Genomic DNA, 24,055 nt, shown 5'->3' on the forward strand with positions numbered 1-24,055 from the left:
GCATGATACCTCGGGACAACTGTTGGGGCCCGTGCACCCCAAGTAGACTGAGAGGGTGGACCCCAAGCATGGCTCCTCTTCTGGAACTAAACTGGGGTCCAGGCCCCCGGAAATGCCTGTGCTTTCCGAATGCCTTCTGGGACTGCACCTGGCTCAGCATTTCACCTCGTCCTCTGAGTTTTGAATTGCTGGGGTTTCAGAAGTGCACCCCTTCCTGCAAGAAAAAGAATCTTGGGTCCAAACAAGTGCCCTGCGGCTGTCTGTGAGGTGTCATTCCCGTGGAAAGGGTGTGCAGCTGTTCCAAACCTTCCTCAACTGAACAACTTGGGGAGTAATGCTCTGTGCCGGGCCAGCGGGTGACCATCTGGTGTAGGCGGAGACGGCCGGCAGCCAGCAGACTGGCTTCTCCATAACGCTTCTGTCATTATGTGGTTCTGGTGACCGTTGGCCCGGAGGCGTGAGTTTTATGCTTTTCCAAAGCATTTCAGAAGAGTTTCTTTGGCTCCCACTTCCTCTTGGGAGGCAGAGAGCAAGTCTGTTGTGGAAATGAATGCCGAGCCTCTGGCTGGCTCTGGAATCCCGAGTAGCCTCTGGGAAAGAGACCAGTTTGCAGAGACGTGAATGCCACTAATGGCATTGTCTGTATGTGTCAGTCCTGGACAGATCACTACTTACAGTGGAACATGTCGGAGTACCCGGGCGTGAAGAACGTCCGGTTTCCAGATGGCCAGATATGGAAGCCAGACATTCTTCTCTACAACAGGTAAGTGCCTGGGCCCACAGGGGAAAGTGGATTTATTCCTGCCAGCATTTAATCAAGAAATGCTGGCAATAGGCAGGATGGGGTGGGGGGCGGGGAAGGCGTTTGCCTTGCATGTGGCTGATCTGGATTAGACTCCCAACATACTATATGCATCCCTGAGCAAACCAGATGTAATTCCTGAGTAAAGAGCCAGGAGTAACCCCTGAGCATCACCAGGGGTGACCCAAAGAGAGAGAAAAAAAGCACCAATCCATGCTGAGCAAACTTTTGCCCCTCAAATGGCACAAGAAGCTTCTTGCTCTCAGGCTGCAGAGCTCAGACCTGCTGTTTGGACCCAAGTACATCCCTGCCATGCTCTACTGGGTGCTGGGGGAGAGTCGTGTGCCCAAGGGACTTGTATGGGGGTCAGCTGGTGTAGGCAGCTTGAGTAGAGTGGACCCAAGGGACGCGCAGGTTGGATATGTGACAGAGAAGGGCCGAGAGTGGTCTTATTCCAACCATCCTTCTCCTGAGGTCTGGAAAGTAGGGACTTATCTGTCATCTGAGCTGGTCTGATGGACAGAGCAGAGGTCCACAGTGCAGGCATCCAGCAAGGCCAGTTTCTAGAAGTGTAAAAATGCTCCCGAGTTCCACAAACACAAAGAAAGGAATCTAGCGGTTCTCTGTTTAAGAAGCTTCTAGAGGAAACGGAGAGATAGCACAGCAGGGAGGGAGCTTGCCTGGCACACTGCTGACCTGAGTTTGATCTCCATCATCTCATATGGTCCCCCAGGCATCGCCAGGAGTGACCCTTGAACATCACTAGATTTAACCCCCCTCCCCCAGAAAAAAAGAAGCTTCCAGAATCAGGTTTGTTACTTCCTGACCTGGGAGTCCCCCACAACAGTCTCTCCCCCTCATCTGTTGGTTCTGCTCCTGCTGCTTCCAGAAGGCTGGGGGATGACACAAGGGGTGGGTCTCAAACTCAAATCCATTTCCCTTGTTGTGTATGCATGCCTGTGTGCATGTTTGTGTGTGTGTGTGTGTGTGTGTGTGTGCATACACATGCATGCTCGAGCTTGGAGCCTCCACAGAGGTGCTGGTGACCAGCAGAATTATACTTTGGGTGCTCCGAAAGCCTTGGGACCCTGAGCCCTCCCCTGCCCGCACTTGCTCCAGCCCCTGCCCCACTCCCCAGCCTGCTAATCCTTCTAATCAAACTGTGCTTCCTACCCCTTTTTCTTCCTTGAATAATGACCTGTTGCACGCTCTCCCTCTGGTCTACTGAAACAACTCCCAGTCCCCTGAGTATTTGCTCCCAAAGTGAGTAGCTGCTCTACTCCATGCCCCTGCTGGCATGAGGGGGTGGACACGGTCCACAGCACAGTGGGAATGCGGGCCCGTGAAAGTGCATCCATGTTCAGTGACTGGACGGCAGGCACTGTCCTCCTCCATCAGCCCATTGGGGGGACCCAGCCTGTCTGCCCTGGCTCAAACTGCTGTTTTTGGACCGATGGCACCACCGGCCTGCTTGGATCTACTCTCTGCAAAGGGTCTGCTTGTCCTCAAGTCCATACTGGCACCTCCATTTCCCAGGATTCTCAAAGAGGGTCAGTCACTTGGCTCTGCTCATACAGCCAACGGGGCCTGACTATAGAGTCCCCTGCAGCTGGTCTTGCCTTTCCACAGCTCTTCAAGTTTGGTATCTCTGCCAGTTAGATGAAGCAAAATCGTTTCCCTTTCCCTGAGATGACCTGCATCCAGAGAGTGGTTCTGCCTTTTGGATTTGGGATGGGGGGAGCCCATCCCTCCCCGGCTGAAAGGCTGCTGGGGGATTTTCATATTCTCACATCGGGATGATCTTTTCTTGGCATCTGACATCCCACTTTTCTTGGGGCAAATCCCTTGCCAGCACGGTGGAATGACAAAATGCAAAAGGCTATGTTGGGAACTGGAGCAGAATTCCAAATAGAACTGAGCATCTTTCGATGTTTTCTGGGTAAGCTTTGTTTCCGGGGTGGCCCTGGGTGAATTGTGCTCTTGCCTGTGGCCAGAAATCTGACTCCTGAGTAACCCCTGACCCCTGGGGGCCTGGGAACTGATCAGACCCCATGGTCTGGCTTTTGGAGATGAGTATATTGATCTTTCTGTGATGAACACAGAGCCAAACAGGATTATCAGGGTCTGCAGGATCAATCCAGGAGACAGGAATCCAATGGGAGCTTCAATCAGCATCTTGGCTGCCCCAGGGAGGGATGGAGCAGTGAGCAGTGGGCAGTGGGGACCAAGGTTAGCCCTGCTCCTGCCTCGTCCTGAGTTATGCCGGCTGGAAGACACAGTGAGCAAAAAGGAAGTTGAGATATTCAGGGAAGACTCGTGAGGGGTGGGGGAGCCCTAGAGTACCACTCTGCAGGGTGGGGTCCCTCCAGCTGAGTGTGCTGAAAGCCAGAGAATCTGCAGCACATGGGGCAGGATTGAGGCTTGTGGGGGGGGGGGTGCCAGGGCTTTTGTGGAGACCTGTCAGCTTAGCTCAGGGCAATTTTCTGAGCCTCCACTCAGTATGAGGTACTAGGGGTGGGGATTTCCTAAGAGGAAGACATGCTTGGCTGCCCTTGAGGGCTGTAATCAGCCGCCAAGCCCTTGACCCTGGGAGTCAGCTCTGATTTGATTGCCTGGGAGGCGTGAAGCCCTGAGGAGTGGAATTGTTTCTAAGCTGCATGAGGAGTGTGCAGGCTCCCAACCCATTTGTTCACCTCCCCTAGGATCTGGTATCTTGAGAAAAGAAGCATCCTGGGCCAGCAGGAGAAGGGAGATGCAGTAGTGGGGAGGGTGGCCAATGAGGCCTGTTGCCCATGACTTGGCCCTCCTGGGGATGCTGTGTGACCCTGTCACTTCTAAGAGAGACCCATATTGTAAGACACAGGGAGAGAAGTTAGATCCAGGCAGAATGGGCACCTTTTGGGGCTACTGAGAGTATCCCCCCTGCACAGCAGAGCCTGGCAAGCTACCCGTGGCGTATTTGACATACCAAAAACAGTAACAATAAGTCTCACAATGGAGACGTTACTGGTACTGCTCCAGCAAATCAATGAACAATGGGACGACAGTGCTACAGTGCAATATTCCAATACCAATTAATTTTTATATTATTTATTACAATGGCTAAAGGAATTATTAAAATTCTTCAGTAAAAGAAAATAATGTAAAAACTTCTATCTTACCACGGAGTTGTTGAGTCTTAGTCTGAGAAGTTACTGAACTGTTTGTTGCTAGTTGAGCCTTCTGGTTTCTTGTTTTTGTTGTTGAGTTTAGTTGACTTCTACGTTACTTTCTTGTCTAATTTGGTGTGCTTCTACTGGAATTTCAGTACTGTGGAATTTGGGGCATGTCATACATGTGGCTGCACAGTCCAGAAACTGTAGGACTGGGACGAGTGTGCAGAGATTCTTCGTAAAGCCGTGGAGTTGAGCCATAGGCTGTTGGTGTGGTGGCAATAGCGGTGTGTGGGTGTGGCTGCCAGGGCACCACCAGGTGGGGACTGGCCTGCCCCGAAGTGTGCCCATGAATTTCAGCTGCCTGACTTGTACCTCTTTGAAGATTTAGGTTGTGAACCTGAAGATCAGGGCTGGTGGGTGAGTTGCCATGATGGTGGCTGTGGGACTGGGTCAGTTTTTTCATAACATGTTTTAGGTGATGTTTGTTTTAAAAGCACTTATTGTTATTGTTTACATCTCTTATAGTTGTATTATAGCACCTGTATATTTGTATATTTGTATTATTTGTATTATAGCACCTGGTTTCTTCAACTGTCCCACAATTTCCCTCCCCCTACTCTCAGCTTGACTCCTTCTCCCACTGCCTTCTCCACAGTTAACCTAAGTTCTGTTGTCAATGTCCCCTATCTTGTCATTTTGTTTTGTTTCATTCATTCATAGTTTTATGTCCTTAAATTGCATCACGGGTCATTGACTTTTTCTACTTCACATAACCCTCTCAGGTTTCTTCTGTATGTTTCAAATGGGAAAATGTTCTCTTTCTTGACAGCTGAGGAGCATTTCATTATATACATGCACCATATCATATTTATCCAGTCATCTCTGGATGGGTCCATGGTTTAGCGATCATAAATGTTTGGCATCAGGGCACATATAACATAATTCTTTTTTGTTTTTTGATTTTTGGGTCACACCATCTCTGCTCAGGGCTTCTTCCTAGCTTTGCACTTGAGGATCCCTCTAGGCAGTGTGTGGGGGACTCTATGAGGTGTTGGGGATTGAATCCAGGGTTGGCTATGTGCAAGGCAAGCATCTTACCTGCTGTACTAACTCTTGGGCCCTACAAATAACTTTTTGTGTTGATGTTTCACATTCTCTCTTCAAACCCAGAAGTGGGTTGACTGGGCCCATGGAATCTTCTTATTTTCTTGAGGATATTCCATTGTGGTTTTTTGCTTGGTAACATAAATTTATCAGTCATGTGACTTCTATGACTTAGAGGTTTGGGTTAGTAGGAGATTGGAAATAAAGGCAGATCAATGGAAATTGGCAGTGGGGAATCTCTAATAAGTTAAAAGATATCCTATGAGTGAGTGAACAAGATTCCTCTTTCTTCATCCCTATCTCATACTTGCAGTTGCCACTTTTAATGTAAGCCACTCTTAGGGGTCATGTTCTTATCACATTTTTTTTATTCCCAGAAGTTAGTGTGGCACAAGGAGAATATCTGAGACAGCAAACAGAGACCCTATTGGACTCCAGGTACTACTGGGGGATATCACTTAGGAGAGAATTGCTGGAGGCCAGAACCTGAGAGAGAGAGAGCCCTTGTAAGACATAATTAAAAATTTGAATTCTAGCTTGAGGTAGCAAAGGTGTTGGATCTAGGTCAGAAAATGTACTGGCTTTAGCCTGAGAGTTAATTTAGAGAGTATTTCTCTTCTCCTTCCCATACCGATGTCTCATGAAGGATTATCCTATTTTAATTAGCTCAAGTTATCTTTTAGTAGGATTGATGGCTTTTTATTCAAAATAAATGATCCATTCTTAATCATATCTTTTATTACTTTTTAATGTAACCTCTGTGACTTTGGAGTTCCTTACCAGAAGATTATAAATGCTTTCTGTTACATTCCCTTCTCTTACCTCTTTGTGAAACAAATAGCTCTGAATTGCGTTTTGTGTGAGTTTCCCCAAAGTTCTGTATGTGGTGTGAGATAAGGATCTAACTTTATCGCCCTTTAAAGGTAGGAAATGGTCCTGACATGATTTACTGATCATTCTATCTTTCCCCCACTGAGTTGAAATGGAGTGACTGTATTTGTCTACTCAGGAATGACTAATACTAAGTGAGGAAAAGTGAAGGAGACATAGGCTTTGATTATCATGCTGAAAATTAAAACATCCAAGATCAAAGTAAAACATTTTTAAAAGCTCTGAAATGAAGAGGCCTTTGTAACAAGAAGCAAATTTGCCTAAGTTAATAGAGCACTGGACTCAAGTTTGAGAAGGGCATTATTTTAAACATGAGCATCTCTAGGTGAACTGGACAATCCTGACAAAAATGAAGAAATTTTCAAATGGGTAAAGACTTCAGTGATTGACATCATATCCAAAAGAATGTTCCCAGGATATGCTTCAATAAAATGAGATAAAACTAGGGATATGCAACCATGGGATGTTGTCAGAAGTTGTCAGGAAAGAAACCACCCAGAAATCAGCCAGATTTAAGTATTTGATAATCTTTTCAAATGTAAATGATAGCTTAGAGGGTTTGGGTTGTAGGAGATTGAGAATAAAGGAGTATCAGTGGAGATTGGTGGCAAGGAGTCTCTCTGATTCATAAGTTATGATTCATAGTATTCATAAGAGATTCTATGTGTCCAAAATGAAAAAAATGAAAATAAATATTTGTAGTTAAATATTAGATGAATTGATATTAGATGATATCAAGAAATGGCATTTTAACATAGACATTACATTTCTCCCTTGTAGCAGAAAAATATGCTTCTTTAATAAAAGAATAATTGCATAGGCATTAATTCTAGAACATAGGTAAAAGATGAAAAGTTTGTAAACCAACACATATTAAATATGTTAATATTTAGGCTTCTCTAGAGAACTATCAGCAAACCTCAAACATAACTGTAGATATTGCAATTAAATACTAGCAGATGAAATCCAGTAGACCAGGTAAGTGTAGACAAGGGTGGATTGATTTAGTACATTAACTAAGTGGGATTCACTGCATAATGTTTGAAAGGAAAGATTCAGTCTCGGTGGAGAAGGAGGAACTGCTGAGTTCACCTCCAGCTGGGAATAGCGCTTGAGAATCAAAGAGCATTTCCACAACTGACTGACTCTTATGCACAAGAAAGCTGCGACTGGCTGAAAGGTGACCCTTGCACAGTTAGTCCGATTCATGGCAAGTCCTCGGCCAGGCAAGGATGACAGCTCTGCCTGCTAGAAGCCAGCACATGGCGAGTGTAATTAAAAACAAGCCATCCAGAATACTACAGAGCAAGCTACAACATGGTCGTGTCTTCCAGTTGATTGTTGACCTAAAAATAGAACCAGTTCTAACACTCCATGAACTCAGAGAAGAGAAGTGAACAGGGAAGAGATAATAGCTTCTCATTAGTGATGGGTGAAGTCACTTGGGAAAAATAGGATTTGGCTGAAAATAGTGAGGCTATATCAGAAAGAGCGAGAGCGAGAGCAAGAGAGAGAGCGAGAGAGAGCGCAAGAGAGAGCGAGCCTGATGGGCTGAGCTTTTTGTGCGGGTAGCCTGAGCTCTCTCCCTGGCTTCCCACAATTGCCACCAGGACAGACTGAGAACTTTGCTGGGCGCAGCCCCCAAACCAAACACAAATAAAACAGTGAGCAGAGCCCCAATAGGGGGAAGGCTGTCAGATTTTATCAGTTACCCAGATCTATGGAGCCCAGAACAATGTCCTCCTGCTCCTCATTGCTTCTGCCCCCCCCCCCCTCCTCAACTCTGATCTTGTGGGGAGGACTCAGCAGTAGGGCAGCAGCAGAAGGTTCTGGTCAGGCCCTCAAGCCACTCGGCTCTGCTCTGGTACAAGCATCTCAGCATTCCTTCTCTCGAAGGGCACTGAGTGGCAGTGTTGGTATTGGAGGAGGGGGCAGTGAACGGCTGCTTTGTGGATTCTTTGGGGGGGGGGTGGGGACTTGCCAGATGTGCTCAAGGGGTTCCTGAAGCCACTCTGGTAATAAGTCAGCCTGGTTGTATAGGCCCAATGGTTCAGGTCTTGGGGCTGACAAGACGGGGGGCGACCAGGGCCGCACCTGGGGGGAGTGCAGGGGGCATGGGATGCCTGGGGATGGTGCTCAGAGCCTTGTGACTTTCAGGCACATGTTCTAGCCTTGAGCCCGCCCCCAGCCTAAATTTGATTTTACGTACCATTCTACAGTCCATCTACTTGGTGCATTTTGTGTGCATCTTTCTGTCCTCTCACACATTCCCTTTTTTTTTTTTACCCTAAATCACCATTTTATTTTAATTTCTTTGGTTTGTTTTTGGGCCACACTTGGCAGTGCTCAGGGCTTACTCCTGGCTCTGTGCTCAGGCATCACTCCTGGTGGGGCTTTGGAGACCAGATGGGGTTCCAGGGGATTGAACCCAAGCCTGCCATGTGCAGGGCAAGTGCCCTCCTGGTGCACTATTCAACTAAGTTTTCATGGTGACAATATCCCAGCGAACAAGTATATCCTAATCTACCACTGTTGGCTATTTAGTAAGTTTCTCATAGTTTTGATATAAGACTATCACCATGGACTCCTAATGAACAGCACATTTGAAAAATAGAGAGAGATGTTCCTTCTATATTCAATTCCTCCCCACACTTATATTCTAATAGTCTAATCACTATTAGACTATTCAATAGGTTCAATAGCCCAATCACTTAATATAATCAAGAATGGACAAGGTACAAATCAGAGAGATTATTTCATTGTTAGCTGCTTTTTTGTTTCTTTTTGGGTCACACCCGGCAATGCATCAATGCATCACAACTTGTCTTCATATGATTCTTCTAGGGAGATCTTGGCCTGGTTTAACACTTCTTTACCTCTAGACTTACTGGGTTTCAATGTTATGGTGGTACATCAACTCATATAGCCTGAAGCCTAGGGGCAGTGGGTGAGGGTGTTCTGTGGTTGGATGTAATATATTTAACCATTCACCTGCAAAGGGGTATTTGAAATATTTACTTTTTTTTTTTTTTGCTTTTTGGCTCACACCTGGCTGATGCACAGGGGTTACTCCTGGCTCATGCACTCAGGAATTACTCCTGGCAGTGCTCAGGGGACCATATGGGATGCTGGGAATTGAACACAGGTCGGCCACGTGCAAGGCAAATGCGCTACCCGCTGTGCTATCACTCCAGCCCCAAAATATTTGCATATTTTGGTAAATATAAATCTACCTTCTGTGAAGAAGCATGATTAAACTTGTATGGCAGCCTAAATTTTCATTTCTCGAATATAAATCACCTGAGTGTGTATGATTGCTGGGCTCTATGATAAGTAGATGTTCAGTTTTCTAAGAAACTTCCAAACTCTTCTTTATATTTTTCTCTCAGAGTATCTGCCCCACTCACATGCCCTCCAACCCCCCCAAGCATCTCAATAAAGGAGTTGCATTCCGCCTTCATTGTTTCTCACTTGGGCCCCTCTGATAACTGTGGAATGATAACTCATTCCTAACTGTGCACTTGCTGGCCTTGAGTCATTCATTTTTAGTGTATTTTTACCATGGAATTTGGGGAGTTCGTTCTTCTAAATAGATCTGATCTGTGTTTGACCTTACCGTGTTTTTCCAAGGCCTTCACGGGATCTTCGCAGAACAAATGTTTGTGCTATGTTGTACTTTTTCCACTGTAATGAAATCTAGCTTATCAAGTCTTTGTTGTTGTTGTTGTTGTTGTTGTTTCTTCCCCCTCTGATGGATTGTGTGCTTGGTCAAAGGACAATGAGCCTGGAAGAAAATCCCTCCTGATTTCTTTCCTGCCTTTTTTTCTGGTTGTATCTGGAGACTCACAGTGAAGTCTGTGACTCCCTTTAAGTTTTGCCTTATGTGAGGTGCGGTTAGGTTCAGGGCTATGTCTGCACCCCCGATTTTCCCGCTGCTCCATCCAGCTCAGTTCCTCTCTGAGTGATTTCCCATGTCTCCATCTTATATTGCTCTCTGCCCGCCTCTCTAACAGTGCTCCCCTGCCTTAGCACAAAACCAGGAAAACTTCCAGCAAGCTGGGAGTGTCAGTTCTAGGAAACATTTGCTGTTTGGAGTAGGAGAATGTGTGGGAAACTCCACTGAAGGAGGCTCAGCTAGGAGAAGGCTCCAGGGCAGAACCAGCAGGGGGAAAGATGGGTGCCCTCTGGGCTGCGAAATTGGGGGGCACCTTGCCTCTCTCCCAATCCCCCTAGGAAGTAGCTCAAAATATTTGATTTTGGGCACTGTGATTTGCAATACTATTAATGGTGACGTTTCATTCCTAACAAAATCCAGCACCACCCTGTCCCCCTAGAATGTACACTACCACTCTGTTCCCCCAAATGCCCATCCGTACCCACCGTTGTCTCTGTGTCTTCTCCCCCGAACCCCCCCACCTGTCTTATTCCCCACCGTGGTCCCACTGGGAAGCTTCCTACTGAAGACCAGTTCTCAGTTTCTCTTGCCTTGGGGCATTTGTTATGCCCTATTCTGTTTCTTTTTATCCTACACCTGAGAGATCATTCTATGTCTGTCCCTCTCCCTCTGGTCCATGTCCCCCAGTATGAGCCTGTCCAGATCCAGCCACGTGGTGACATGTTGCATGATTTCGCTTTTTGCAGAGCTGTGTAATACTCCATTGTGTATTTTGATCCAGTTGTCTGTTCTTGAACACTCGGGTTGATTCCAGATGTTGGTGATTGTGAGCAGTGCTGCAGCATAAGAACACAAATGCCTTTTCTAAATAGAGATTTGGGATTCTTGGGGGTGATGCCCAGGAGTGGAATTGCTGTGCCATAGGGAGGCTCAATGCTTAGGTTTTTGAGGAGTGTCCATATTTTTTCCCCAAAAGGTTGGCATCGCCCTCAGCACCCCATGATGTGACACTGGTGTCTCCCAAGCACTGCCAGGCAGCACTTGGTTAGGAGTGGCCCCAAGTTCCTCTCCCTCAGCATCAATAAAAATCTGCTTGGGGAAACAGTCAGGAGACTAGGAAGGAGGAAAAAATTATCCAAATGAAAAACTCAGAGGAAGTGCTGAATGACCAATAGGACACAGTTGAAGAAGCATTTCCTGGATGAATCCCTATGAGCTAATAGATGGATGGGAAAGATGAAGGAAAGCACAGCAAATGCCATAATTGGCTGGAGTTTTCAAGTGCCAGGTCCTGTCTGTGTACAGTGCATTCCACTGTGGCCCAGCTTTTTTTTTTTTTTTGGTCACACCTGGCAATGCACAGAGGTTACTCCTGGCTCATGCACTCAGGAATTACTCCTGGCGGTGCTAGGGGGACCATATGAGATGCTGGGATTCGAACCTGGGTAGGCTGCATGCAAGGCAAACACCCTTCCCACTGTGCTATTGCTCCACCCCTAATTGGCTTAGCTTTTATGGAAGGTGCTGTCATAATCATTATTTTTCAACTTTTGGTGCACATTGCTAAGGGCATAGAGAAAGTAGGATGGCAGGGAGCCCCAGCAACCAAAAGCTTGACCCTATAAGGCACAGGAAGCCTCTGGGGAGGGTCACTCACATTCACTGCTGTCATAGAAGGAAACTGTAGAGGAATGGGGGTAAGAAGTGTGATTACTTTCCAGAGGCAAATCCTGATGAATATAGTTACTGAAGAATGAGCACATGGCAGCAATACAGTATTTCAAGTTTTGAACTTTATTTTTCATATTTTGCTTGGGGGCCACATCTGGTGGTGTTCAGGACTTGCTTCTGGCTCTGTGCTCAGGGCTCACTCCTGGTGGGGCTCAGGGCCCCGGTGTGATGCTGGGGATCAGACCTGCCATATGTGAGGAAGCGGTGTATTCCCTGTACTATCTTTTTTATCTTTCACAATTCATTTGTTTTTGTTTGGCAAAGTGATGTACAAAGTTGTTGGTCAGTTTCAGGTGGTCAATGTGACCCCAAACTCCCCACTAGTGTCAGCCTCCTTGCCAATGTTCCTGCCCACCCCACTCCACCTCCTTAGCAAACATTTGAAGATGATTACAGCTTGGGTCAGATGCTTCAACGAGTGTTGGCTCTTATGGTTTTGAAATGTATCAAATTTTTCAAAAGACTGTCTTAATTATGCACTCCTAACAACAAAGAAATGATTGCATTCTGTGATCGTGTTGTTCCTTAAATACCAGATGGTCTCACACATCTATGGTGTATAGAAAGAAGAAACTAGATGCTAGTATTGAAAGGTGGCAGTCCCTTGGCCTTGGATGACAAAACCCAAATTCCCAGGCACTGGGGGAAGGGGGGTGGTTAAGACAAGGAGGAAGGAAAAGGAGGACAAGAGGGAAACAGCCACAGTGATTGAAGGTCTTGGTCATTTGGGGGGTGGGAGAGTGCAATAACTATATGTCAATACCAGAAACATCAACACTGTAAGCTATCTCTATTACCATGTTGCCTACATTATAATAAAATCAAATTTTAAAGAAGGCTAGAATTTGGGGCACAGCAGGTAGAGTGTTCGCACTACCTATGGTCAACCCGGGTTTGATCCAGGCATTCCATGGTAGTCCCCTGAGCAAAGAGCCAGGAGTAAGCCTAAGCACAGCTGAGTGTGGCTCCCAAACAAACAAAAAGATATATAATAAGTATTATGTTAAAAATGTGCATTATAATAATATATTCTAATATATTGCATACAGGTTGTATATATAATTGTATAATATATAGATTGTATGTTATATGTAATATCTATACAATATGTAGATTATAATATGTATCTATGTATAGAACGGTAGCCTTAGGTGCAGCCAATCTGAGTTTGATGCCTGGCACCAAGAGTGGCCCCCTAGCATCACCAGGAGTGATCTAATCCCTGAATTTAGAATGAGGTGTAAGCCGTGAGCAAAGTGGCCAAAAAGAAAAAAGAATCAAAACAAAACTAGATCTTAATCTCACTGCATACACCAAAAAATAATGACAATGATGTGCCCTGTGAGAAGTGGGAGCTAAATGTACCATGGAAATCACTATGCAGAAATATAACTCAGCCGACAGTAGAGGTACACAGTGTTCATGCCAGCTTTATCTCAGTGTTGAGAAGATAAACACCTGTTAGATAATTTGCTGTAAGCGTCTGATGTAAGGGGATCAAGCAGATGTTAGGAGGAGTTCAAAGATGTCAAATCAGGACAAATTTATCTGGTAGAAAAGAATATTGAGATAAATGGCAAGAGGGGTCACGTCAGCTATTTATCTACAGGCTGCAGGAAGTCAAATCCCTGACAATTAAATTACTACCAATTTATATATCTTTCAGTTGCCTGCAATTTAACAAGAGCTACAAAGTCCTGTCTACACCAGGCAGGGTGCAACAGCTAACCCAGATCCATGTTTTCCACCTGAAAGCAAACTTCTTTTCTACAGAAACTGTGTGCCAAAGGCATGTCTGATGATGCAGTGATATTGACGAAAAACAGACATCCTCAGATGGCCAAAGTAGTTTAGGAAGAAGTCTGAGGAAAGAGGTCATAAAAGGGCCCTGGACAAATGAATGAGAGTTAGAGGATGCACAAGCTTAGGGGACCCTACAAACATGAGAAAGATCCTAGGTTACCCACAAAGGAATGCCAGTTGCACTGATGTGTGCATTTCAGTGGCAAGAACAGAAGCCAGAAAAAAATAATATCTTCTGAGTACTGAAAGACAATTATCCACGTAGAATTCTGTCACCTATTAAACCATTCTCTGCGGGAGAAATGAAATCAGGACATTTTCAGGAAATCAGAGCTACTTTGCAGAGGTTAAATTGCCAGAAAGAAAGGCTCAGAAACACTAGTTATTATGGAGACAATCAGAATAGACATTTGAGTAACAGGATTTGAGCAGGATTAGAAAGCAAAGCAACTGGTAAAAATTCCAGTAAATATGAGCAAGTTTGAATATGCAAAATAAGATTGCTGAGCTTGGGGCTCCCTAAAATAAACTATGATTAAAATATTGGGAAATAGTGCCCGAAGAAAGAGTTCTTGACAAAAGTTGCAGGAGAAAGGCACTCCATCTTACTTCTGCTCAGGCTGAGCAGAGAGCTGTCAGTTTTGAGGAAAATTGATGGGATAAAAATATTAGTGAGCTGCCAAGGTTAAGACATAGTTGCACATAGTTCCTCCCGGTCTGGTCCCGGGGATCACACATGACCTCTGAGCATCTCCAGGAGTGACCCCTGAGCACAGAGCCAGGAGTAAGCTTTGAGCACAGCTGGGTGTGGCCCACAACCCGATGAAGAAATGTCTGTAGATGCAGATAGAGGTGTGCCTTCGTAGGGGCCCCAACAGTCTGGTCCACATCTATACCTGGTATCCTGAGCACTGCCAGGTGTGGCCTCCCCACCCCAAAACAAAATATGCAAGAACCATCTGAAATGTGAGGATAATAAATGTAACATTCAGTAAGCAGCCCCAGTGCCTAGGGCCTTGTGTATGCAGTGGACCCCCTCCCAGACTAGCGCCTGGCTTCAGGCGATGGTGCCTTGGCATCTGTCCTAGCCCAACCGTGGGGGCTGGTGGGTCTGTGCAAAGTTGCTCACCCAGTCCCCTTTGGCTTTCTGCAGTGCCGACGAGCGATTCGATGCCACATTCCACACCAATGTGCTAGTGAATTCTTCGGGGCATTGTCAGTACCTCCCTCCAGGTAAGAGCCTCCTCCTTGGCCCCCATAACCAGAATGGAAGCCAGCGGTCAGTCAGGTGACCCCTCCTTCTTATCGTCCCCCCCAGACTCCCCTCCATGCATGTGCTCAGATGCCTCTTCCTGCATCTCAGGTCCCATGCCACCCAGGTCCTCGATATGCACCTGTTCTGTGCATGTGTCCTGTTTGATCCTGGTGACGATCCACACCAGGGATCATATGTACTGTGCCCCTGAGCCTCCTCCCTCCCCCCTCCTTGCCTGCAAACCCTGGCAGAGCCTGACCCACTACATACAGACCCCCATCCGCCCCCAAGCCTGAGAGCAGCCCCCATCCACCTGAGGCATCTCCACAGAGCTGTAACTAGAGGGTGTAACCAGAGAAGACTCAACAAGGGGGGGCACAGTGCCGCTCCCCAGAACCCTCCACGTGAGGCTGCCCAGCAGGATCTCGGATCTCTGGGCTGCCCAGGGAACTGAGCCATAACGACAGGACTCGCTGTATGCTGGCTGGACAGTCCTGAGCTGTGTGACAGAGGCTGTGGGTGGCAGAGACCATGGTGGACCCAGTGATGGATCAGGTGCTGTCCTGTCCAGCAGCCATGCCCGGGCACAGGAGTATTTTGGGTGTGTGTGTGGGGGGCAGCTCTGCCACAGAAGTTCAACTAGAAAATTACTCTACTCTCCATATCATCCTCTCTTTGCATTCTCACTGGGACAGCGTCAATATTGCCTTATACAGAGCAGGAGTTGGTGATTTTGATAAAGGCCGAGACTGGCATGAGTATCACCCACTCTGTTTTGTGAACTTTTGTTTACAACCATGGAACTCTGGAAAGATTGTATTGTCTGTCTGAGGTTACCCCCTCCCTGGCTGTCAGCTTGTGCCAATCTGGAGCCTCTGTAGTGCTAATTTGCTGCTCTTTCCCTGGTCATTCAATCAAATGTGATGGTACAGTCAGACAACGTTTTCCTGTAGGATGTACCTAGAGTGGACAGATGGACATGTGCAACATGGCAATGACTTAGCCATACACTCAGATCAGGGACCAGCCCGTCTGCCTCTGTGGGCTGACATCTCTCTCCACTGTGCCTGGTACTAGCCTGGCATGATGGGGTCTGAGGACAGAGACCAAGGGTCTGTCCATGTTTCTGTGCTAGAGAGCTTCCCAGAGGGCAGGGAGAGCATGTGACTTGATTGTGTGAGGTTGAATGCTGTCCCTGGTACTGCAAATGAATAATGCACTGATCAGAGACAGAGCACAGAGCTTAAAGCCCTGGCCTTGCCTGTAGTCATCTGGTTTGGTCCCTGGCACAGGGGGCAGTCCTGAAGTAACCCCAAGCACTCCCAATGTGGCCCCTGTGGTTCTCAGCACGGCCTCCTAGGGCCCTAGCACTAAACCTGTCCTTTCCTGAATGACAGAGAGTTGCCAGGCCTGGTGTCTGCACCTCCCAAATACCCTCCCCCTCCCCCTACTCTGCATCTAGCTCCATGAAGGTGTTTTTGATTAAACTGATTTTACAGGGGCCACATGTGGCGGTGCTGAGTGCTGAGGTGGGCGTGCATGGTGCCCAAAACCAGATTCGGGGTTTGACACCTGTTGGAAATGTGCTGCACTCATTTCCCATTGTCATGGGTTGGGTTGCAGAGAACCCAGGCTGTGGATGTTCTCCTGGGGATAGTGACCTCATTGCCTTGGCCACAGCCCCGGGTGCGGGGTTGCTGGAACACATGGATGCTCTATTTGTAATTTCTCGAAGAGCCTCTATGCAGTTTCCAGAGTGACTCCACTGAGGTGTATGTCCTCTGCCCCAAGGAGCCGGTGTCTGCTGGTCTGTGTTTAAAGCCCACTCAGGTGCCCCGTGCCCCCTGACGGCACCTGTGGTCCATGCAGGTATATTCAAGAGCTCCTGCTACATCGACGTGCGCTGGTTCCCCTTTGATGTGCAGCAGTGCAAGCTCAAGTTTGGCTCCTGGTCCTACGGAGGCTGGTCCCTGGACCTCCAGATGCAAGAAGCAGATATCAGCGGCTATATCCCCAATGGCGAGTGGGACCTTGTGGGTAAGGAACTCCTGACCAGCCTGGGGCATAGGGAGGGGTGTGCTGAGTGGGAGTAGGTGGGAGCTTTTGCCACGTATGTGTGTCTGCAGATTCCATCCTCCTCTCTCTCTCACACACACACACACACACATATACACATACACACAGCAAAAAAAACAGGAGCTGAACTTGGCAGCCTTGAAGAAAAACGCCTGATCCCCTGACCACGTTTTCGTATGAGCATTTATGGAAGCCTGCGGTGTTGTCCATAATTCACAGAGAGCTATAGCAGGAGAAACAACAACAACAACAATAACAAAAAAACAATTAGGAAGCTCCATGCTTTCCAGGAGGAACTTGGAGGGGAATCATCGCTGTAGGAAACCCTGCGTTACTCACACCCAGTCGGCTTGGGCTGCAAATGGCACAGGGTAGATCGGGGGAGGGAGGACATAGAATCATTGGTTTGAAATGAGAAAACAGCCCTGACATTTAGAGGAGCAGAGAATCTGCTCTGCATTTCTCAAATATCCTTCTCACTAGGCAGGTCGGCTCACTTGGCAAGCAGTGGGACCCAGGTTTTGGGTTGTGTGTGTTTGGGTCTGCGGTATTGGTTTGGTGGGGAGCCACACCCATTGGTACTTGGGGTCTGTTCCTGGCGGTTCAGTGTTTGGGGGTCACTCCTGATGGTGCTCAGGGGACCACGCAGTGCCAGGGATTATTGCTGGTGATTTATGTCAAGGGGGGCAAACAGAGTGGCATCCCCGAGAAGTGTGTCTATTGTTTTATTTCTCTCTCCCCACCTCAATCACCCAGCACTTGTCTGGGAAGATTGAGGAATGGTGGTGATGAGCCCTGCACAGGCCAGACCTTACTGAGTACCACAGAACAGGTAGCATACAAAAGATGGGAGTGATGTCTCCCTGTGCTGGCTCCATGAACCTCCCAGAGTCGACCTCAGACAAGGTCACCCCACCTATGTCTTGTAGGGACTTCCCAGGTCTGGTGGAAACTCACTTCCTGATTTATAGACTGTCTCCTGGTTAGTCCTCCCAGAGCAGAAGAAACCAGGCAACTCTCTGAGGCTTATTTCTTCTATTTTTACATTTTATTTCTTTATTTGAAGCACCATTATTTACTGTATTGTTCATTATAGAGTGCCATGCATCCAATGTGCCAACCCCAGCCCTCCACACCAGATTTGCCCACTTCCCCTTACCACTGCCTCAGGCTCCCCACACCCCGTCCAGACATAGTCAGCTCAGTTCTTTCTGGGATTCTCTTGCCTTTGGCTTTTTGTTATTCCCTCATTATGCTACTTTATATTCCACATAAGAGAGAGATCATTCTGTGTCTATCCCCTTCCCTTCCTTCAGTCTGGCTTCATTCAGCGTGATTCCCTCCAGTCCCATCCACTTAGCATCAAATTGCTTGATTCCCGCCCCCCCTTACAACCAAGTAATATTGATTGTGCATATGAATCATAGTTTCTTTATCACTCATTTATTCATGGACTCTGGGGTAATTTCCACACTTAGGCTGTTGTGGGTAGTTCTGCAGAGAGCACTTTTCAAAGTAATGTTCTGGGGCCTTTGGGGATAGATGCCAAGGAGTGAAATTGCTGAGACAAATGCAAGTTCAGTTCTTAGCTTTTTTGACAAGTGTTCATAGTGTTTTCCAGAGTCGACATTCCCACCAGCACCAGCAGTAGATGAGGGTGTCCCCTGTGTCTGGTCCCCGAACCCACGACTTTTGTTCTTTTCTACATCAGTCTCACTGCTGTGAGGTGGTATATCTCACTGGTGTTTGGTTGTGCATTTCCCTGATAATCAATGGTGGAGATATGGGCTTCTTTCCTTAAAGTTACTAAGCCTTTTCAGGTGGGGTTCACGCTTATCACCTTCCAAAGGCTCTGGGAGCTAACACGATTTGGAGCTGACACAAGCATTTTGTCTGTTGCCCATGGAATATTGGGCTGTCCCAACAGATGGTGGGGGCTAGGAATGTGTTTCCAGGGAGGAGTAATAGTTCACCTTTGTGTTCAATGTCCAGCCCCTCCCACCACCAAAACCAGAATCCGTTTGCTCAAATGTTCCCAAGATAACCAAGGAGACAGTAGAGCAGAAGGCATGGGTTCAGTGTGTTTGTGTTGGCTGTGCGGTGCCCACTAAAGTTAGTGTACTGGGGGCCCAGGAAGGGACACAGGTGGTGGGACCCACTAAAGTGAGTGTACTGGGGGCCCAGGAAGGGACACAGGTGGTGGGGTCCCCAGTTCTGTCCCTGGCATCCTGGCACTGCCCTGAGTGGTCACCGTCACTGACACTGTCATCCCGTTGTTCATCAATTTGCTTGAGCGGGCACCAGTAACATCTCCATCATGAGACTTGTTACTGTTTTTGACATATTGAATATGCCACGGGTAGCTTGCCAGGCTCTACCATGCGGGCGAGATACTCTCAGTAGCTTGCCAGGCTCTCTGAGAGGGGCAGAGGAATCCCTGAGTGGTAGCAAAAAAAAAAACCCAAAAAACAAAACAACAACAACAACAAAAATGGACAGAGTGGAGCCTGGTTCTCAGTTCCAACATCACCTTCCTTCCTGGAGGGATCCCGGGGAAACGGAGTGAGAAGTTCTATGAGTGCTGCAAGGAGCCGTACCCAGATGTCACCTTCACAGTGACCATCCGCCGCCGGACCCTCTACTATGGCCTCAATCTGCTCATCCCCTGCGTCCTCATCTCTGCCCTGGCTCTCCTGGTCTTCCTGCTGCCTGCTGACTCTGGGGAGAAAATCTCCCTTGGTGCGTTTCCCTATATGCCTTTAGCGGGGGTCTGCTGTGGGGTCGGGTGGGGATGGGGATACACTGTCTGAGGGCAGCATTGCTGGGCCCACGGTACTTGCACAGGATGGGGATTGGGGATTTTTGTACTGTCCCAGGGCCTTCGGGGAGAGGGGGCATCTACCACCCACTGACCCCATGTCCAAGCAAATAGGGCCCCCAGGGGGCTCTGTCCCCATGGTCATGTGCATGTCCCAGACCCTCCCTTCCCCCTGGGCCAGCACTAGGACATAGATGCTCAGGAGGGCTAGGCTCTGCCCTTCCTCAGCACGTCTCTGTCCACTGCCTTCCTGTGCCCGGCGACACTTACAGTGGGCAGGAAACAGTTGAATGGGTCTATTCAAGCGCAAGAGAAATTCCAGTCCCACTGAGCCCAACTTGTGAGCTCTCTCTTCTTGCCAGGTTCACATGCCCCTCAGCCCTAGCTCTGACCTCAAAGAGAGGGAATATTGAGAGTTTGGGTCAACCTTATGCTGTTTTCTGAGATTTGGGGGTGGTTGGGAGCTTATAGTGGGGGAGGGGGACTTCAGGCACATCCCTGCTGGCTTTAGCTCCTAGGGAACATTGGTAGAGGCGCAGAACTGACCCGCTGGCTGTGTATTTATTTCGCTCTCTGGCTTGTGCATTTCTGTGTGTGTGTGTTTAATTTTTTAAATTTTACTGAATCACCATGAGATAGTTACAAGCTTTCATGTTTGGGTACAATCTCACAATGATCAAACACCCATCCCTCCACCATTTCTCCTACTGGCTTGTGTATTTCAGCCTCTGCCTTGTGTATTTCAGCCACTGCTTCTATATTTCAGTTTTTACCTTGTGTATTTCACTTGCTTTCTTGTGTTTTTCACTTGACACTGGTTTTCCTTCCCTCCGCCTATAGATAGGGGAGCAAAGAAAGAACAGACATACCAGCTTCACTCCCTTCCAACTTCCTTCTTAGTGTCCTGTTCTCCTACCCAAGTCTCAGGCACTGCCACTAATGCCAGGTCCAAGGAGAGACACTCAGCAGGCAAAGTGGAGAAGGCAGCCATTCCTGTATGCACACACCTCCTTTCCTCCTCCCTCTCAGGAGGTACTTGTGTGCCAGGCTCGGTTCTTAACACGTCTCAAGTTCCGAAGCAAGTGCCCTGCCCATTGGCCCCAAGAAGCATGTATCATGGTTCAGGACGCCCCAGGCTCCTCCTGTAGCAATTCCCCAGCAGGGCTAAGGAACCCAGTGGGTGGCTTGTGGCCCTCAGCTGAGCCTGGACAGTGCAGCTGTGTCTGTGTTTCAGGGATCACGGTCTTGCTCTCACTCACCGTCTTCATGCTGCTGGTAGCAGAGATCATGCCTGCGACCTCGGACTCGGTGCCCTTGATTGGTGAGTGAGCCCCAGGTTGGAATGGTGGAACTTTGTGCCCTGGGCACCCCTGCCCCTAGCGTCGGAGAACAGGTGGTACTGGTGTCCTGTGGGTCTGAGGACTACGAACAGGGGGGCCTTCAGTGCATGGGCTCTTGGCTTACCCGCTCTCTTCTCCCGGCAGCTCAGTACTTTGCCAGTACCATGATCATCGTGGGCCTCTCAGTGGTGGTGACGGTTATCGTGCTGCAGTACCACCACCATGACCCTGATGGCGGCAAGATGCCCAAGTGGGTACGTTCCTTCTGCCCTGGAGACATGGAGCCATGGCTCCTCCCACTGCAAGGCCCCGCCCACCATGTAGACATGCCTCTGCCCTCTGCAAAGACCCCACCCTCCATAAACATGGCTCCACCCACTATGGAGACATGGCCCCTCCCTCCACAAGACCCCTCCCACCATGAATAAATGGCTCCTCCCACTGTGAATAGGCCCCTCCCACCGTGAGGGACATTGTCCTTCTGGTCCACCACGGAAGCGGGGTGCCTCTACCCAGAGCTGGGGCCCGAGAGGCTGACTCTATAAACCCCAGCACCAGCCGTGTGGGGTGTCCCTCTTATGAGTAGGCGGAGTGGAGATCCTGCACCGTGCCTCTGCACAGATCCATGGTCCACCTAGTAGAGCTTTCCTGCTCTCTTCCTATCAACGTCCAAAATTGCTTCTCTCTTCCTCCCACCCCTCGTTGTTCTTGATGATCTGGTGGCAGTTGACCGGGGTCACGCATGCCTGACAGTCTCCATTGGCAGGGCCAGCACCAGCTGTACTTCCCGGCTCTCCGTGCTATCTGGTTTCGGTGCAACGGGGGGGGGGAGGGGCCGGGTGGAGGCGGGGGGTGGTGGTTCACCCGTTGCTGACCCTGGTTTGAGATTCAGCACCACCTAGTTCCCTGAGCGCCGCCAGGTACCCTGTGCTCCAAGGGTCTGAGCTGCACCACATCCTCATCTCTCTGCATTGACCCTCCAGCCAAGAGGAGACACCTGGGTGCTGCCTCTGCACTGCTTAAAAGACCCCTGACCCCCAGAAAATAAAAAAAAAAGAATTTAGGCATAAAAATACCCAGAAGTTTTTCATGACGTAGTAGCTCTTTAGTGTTTCAGGGAAATCTGAATTCTGAGCAGAGACTCATCACTCCCCTGTCAATACATGATCACGGTAAGACTGAGGGCGGCAGAGGAAGTGGGGAAGTCAATGCTTTGCCATTTCCCCAGTCCCCTGCGTTCTTCCTTCCCTTGCACATTTGGAACATAAACGGCCTCCCTGTGATGGTTCTTATGATCCACTGCTGTGAAGAAGATGCTGCCGGGAGCCATAGAATTAGGTGACATTTGCGCAGCCTGAGTCCAGACAGTCGCAGAACAGGAGAGGTCACGTACACAGTGTGCTCGGTGCCACGGGGATAATCTCATCATTTCAGATGCCTGAGCTTTGAAAGCTAATGATTCACGCTGTGGATATTCGGAGTAGACTTGGGATGTGCAGCGTGCCCACCTGAGTTGTTCCCTCTCCCCACGATGTGCAGCCCCAAAAATGTGCAAAAGAGGAGGCTGGCACAGCTGTGGATTTGGGCAAACCCTGCCCAGTGGCTGCCTGGTGCATTGACCCAGTTCTGCACAGTCTTCCAGAGGGAGGGAGCTTGGGCTCACGTGACAGGTAGAGAGAACAGAACCTGGGTTCTGCGGGTGTGGGTTTGAGATGGTGGCTCTCTCACCCTGAGAGGAAAAGCAATAGCAATGCTGAGTGATTTGCACTCAGTATTTCCTTTTGTTTGTTTTTGGGCCACACTTGACGGTGCTCAGGAAATGACTCCTTCTGGTGCTCAGGGGACCATACAGTGTATCAGGCATCCATCCCAGACCAGCCGGGTGCAAGGCAAGTGCCCTACACACTGTCCTACCTCTCTAGCCCTAGCATCCAGAATTTTCTAACTCCACAGGCATTGTTCATACAGAACCCTTGGGAGCAGGAACAACAGGCTTGTTGTCTGTGATGGATTTTACTCTCTTGCAGCTGGGCAGAATTGTTGAGCTATGATGTTACTGTGGCCTGTGCAATCAGCCAGCCAGCCCTGGCTAGAGTGTTCTTGGTTTTTGGTTTTAGAGCTACACTTTACTCTTGGCTTTGTGTTCAATAATCACTTCTGGCAGGCTCAGGGGACCAAATAGGGTGCCTGGAATCAAACCCAGGTCGATCATGTGCAAGGCAAGTGCCCTCCCTGCTGTCCTATAGCCCTGGCCTGTTTTTTCTTTTTTTTTTTTAAATTAATTAATTTATTTTTAATTAGTGAATCACCGTGAGGGCACATTTACAGATTTATACACTTTTGTGCTTATGCTTCCCTCATACAAAGTTCGGGAACCCATCCCTTCACCAGTGCCCATTCTCCACCACCAGTAAACCCAGCATCTCTCCCACCCTCCCCAATCCCATCTCCCCCCACCCCACCCTGCCACTGTGGCAGGGCATTCCCTTCTGTTCTCTCTCTCTAATTAGCTGTTGTGGTTTGCAATAAAGGTGTTGAGTGGCCACTGTGCTCAGTCTCTAGCCCTCATTCAGCCCGCAACTCCCTTCCCCCACATGGCCTTCGACTACATTATAGTTGGTGATCCCTTCTCTGAGTTGCCCTTTCCCCAGAATGTGAGGCCAGCCTCCAAGCCATGGAGTCAACCTCCTGGTACTTATTTCTACAATTCTTGGGTGTTAGTCTCCCACTCTGTTATTCTATATACCCTAGATGAGTGCAATCTTTCTATGTCTGTCTCTCTCTTTCTGACTCATTTCACTCAGCATGAAACTTTTCATGCCGATCCACTTAAATACAAAATTCATGACCTCCTTTTTTCTGACAGCTGTATAGTATTCCATTGTATAGATGTACCAAAGTTTCCTCAACCAGTCATCCGTTCTAGGGCATTCGGGTTTTTTCCAGATTCTGGCTATTGTAAACAGTGCTGCGATGAACATACATGTGCAGATGTTGTTTCGATTATACTTTTTTGCCTCTCTGGGATATATTCCCAGCAGTGATATTGCTGGGTCAAATGGGAGCTCAACCTCTAATTTTTTGAGAATCGTCCATATTGTTTTCCAGAAGGGCTGAGCCAGTCGGCATTCCCACCAGCAGTGTAGAAGGGTCCCTTTCTCCCCACATCCTCTCCAACAGCGGTT

The 24,055-nt window shown here is 48.2% G+C and overlaps 1 protein-coding gene across 1 annotated transcript in view; it reads left to right on the forward strand.

The window, feature by feature from the left end:
• Positions 1–24,055, forward strand: part of CHRNA7 (cholinergic receptor nicotinic alpha 7 subunit) — a 71,225-nt gene that overhangs the window by 42,420 nt on the left and 4,750 nt on the right. Inside the window, exons 4-9 of the mRNA XM_004617757.2 lie at positions 654–763; positions 14,535–14,614; positions 16,506–16,673; positions 19,257–19,451; positions 20,765–20,851; positions 21,015–21,124. Coding sequence (XP_004617814.1) covers positions 654–763; positions 14,535–14,614; positions 16,506–16,673; positions 19,257–19,451; positions 20,765–20,851; positions 21,015–21,124 — 750 coding nt within the window. The remainder of the gene's footprint in view (positions 1–653; positions 764–14,534; positions 14,615–16,505; positions 16,674–19,256; positions 19,452–20,764; positions 20,852–21,014; positions 21,125–24,055) is intronic.

Source organism: Sorex araneus, chromosome 6 (genome assembly GCF_027595985.1).
Source record: "Sorex araneus isolate mSorAra2 chromosome 6, mSorAra2.pri, whole genome shotgun sequence".
NCBI lineage: Eukaryota > Metazoa > Chordata > Mammalia > Eulipotyphla > Soricidae > Sorex > Sorex araneus.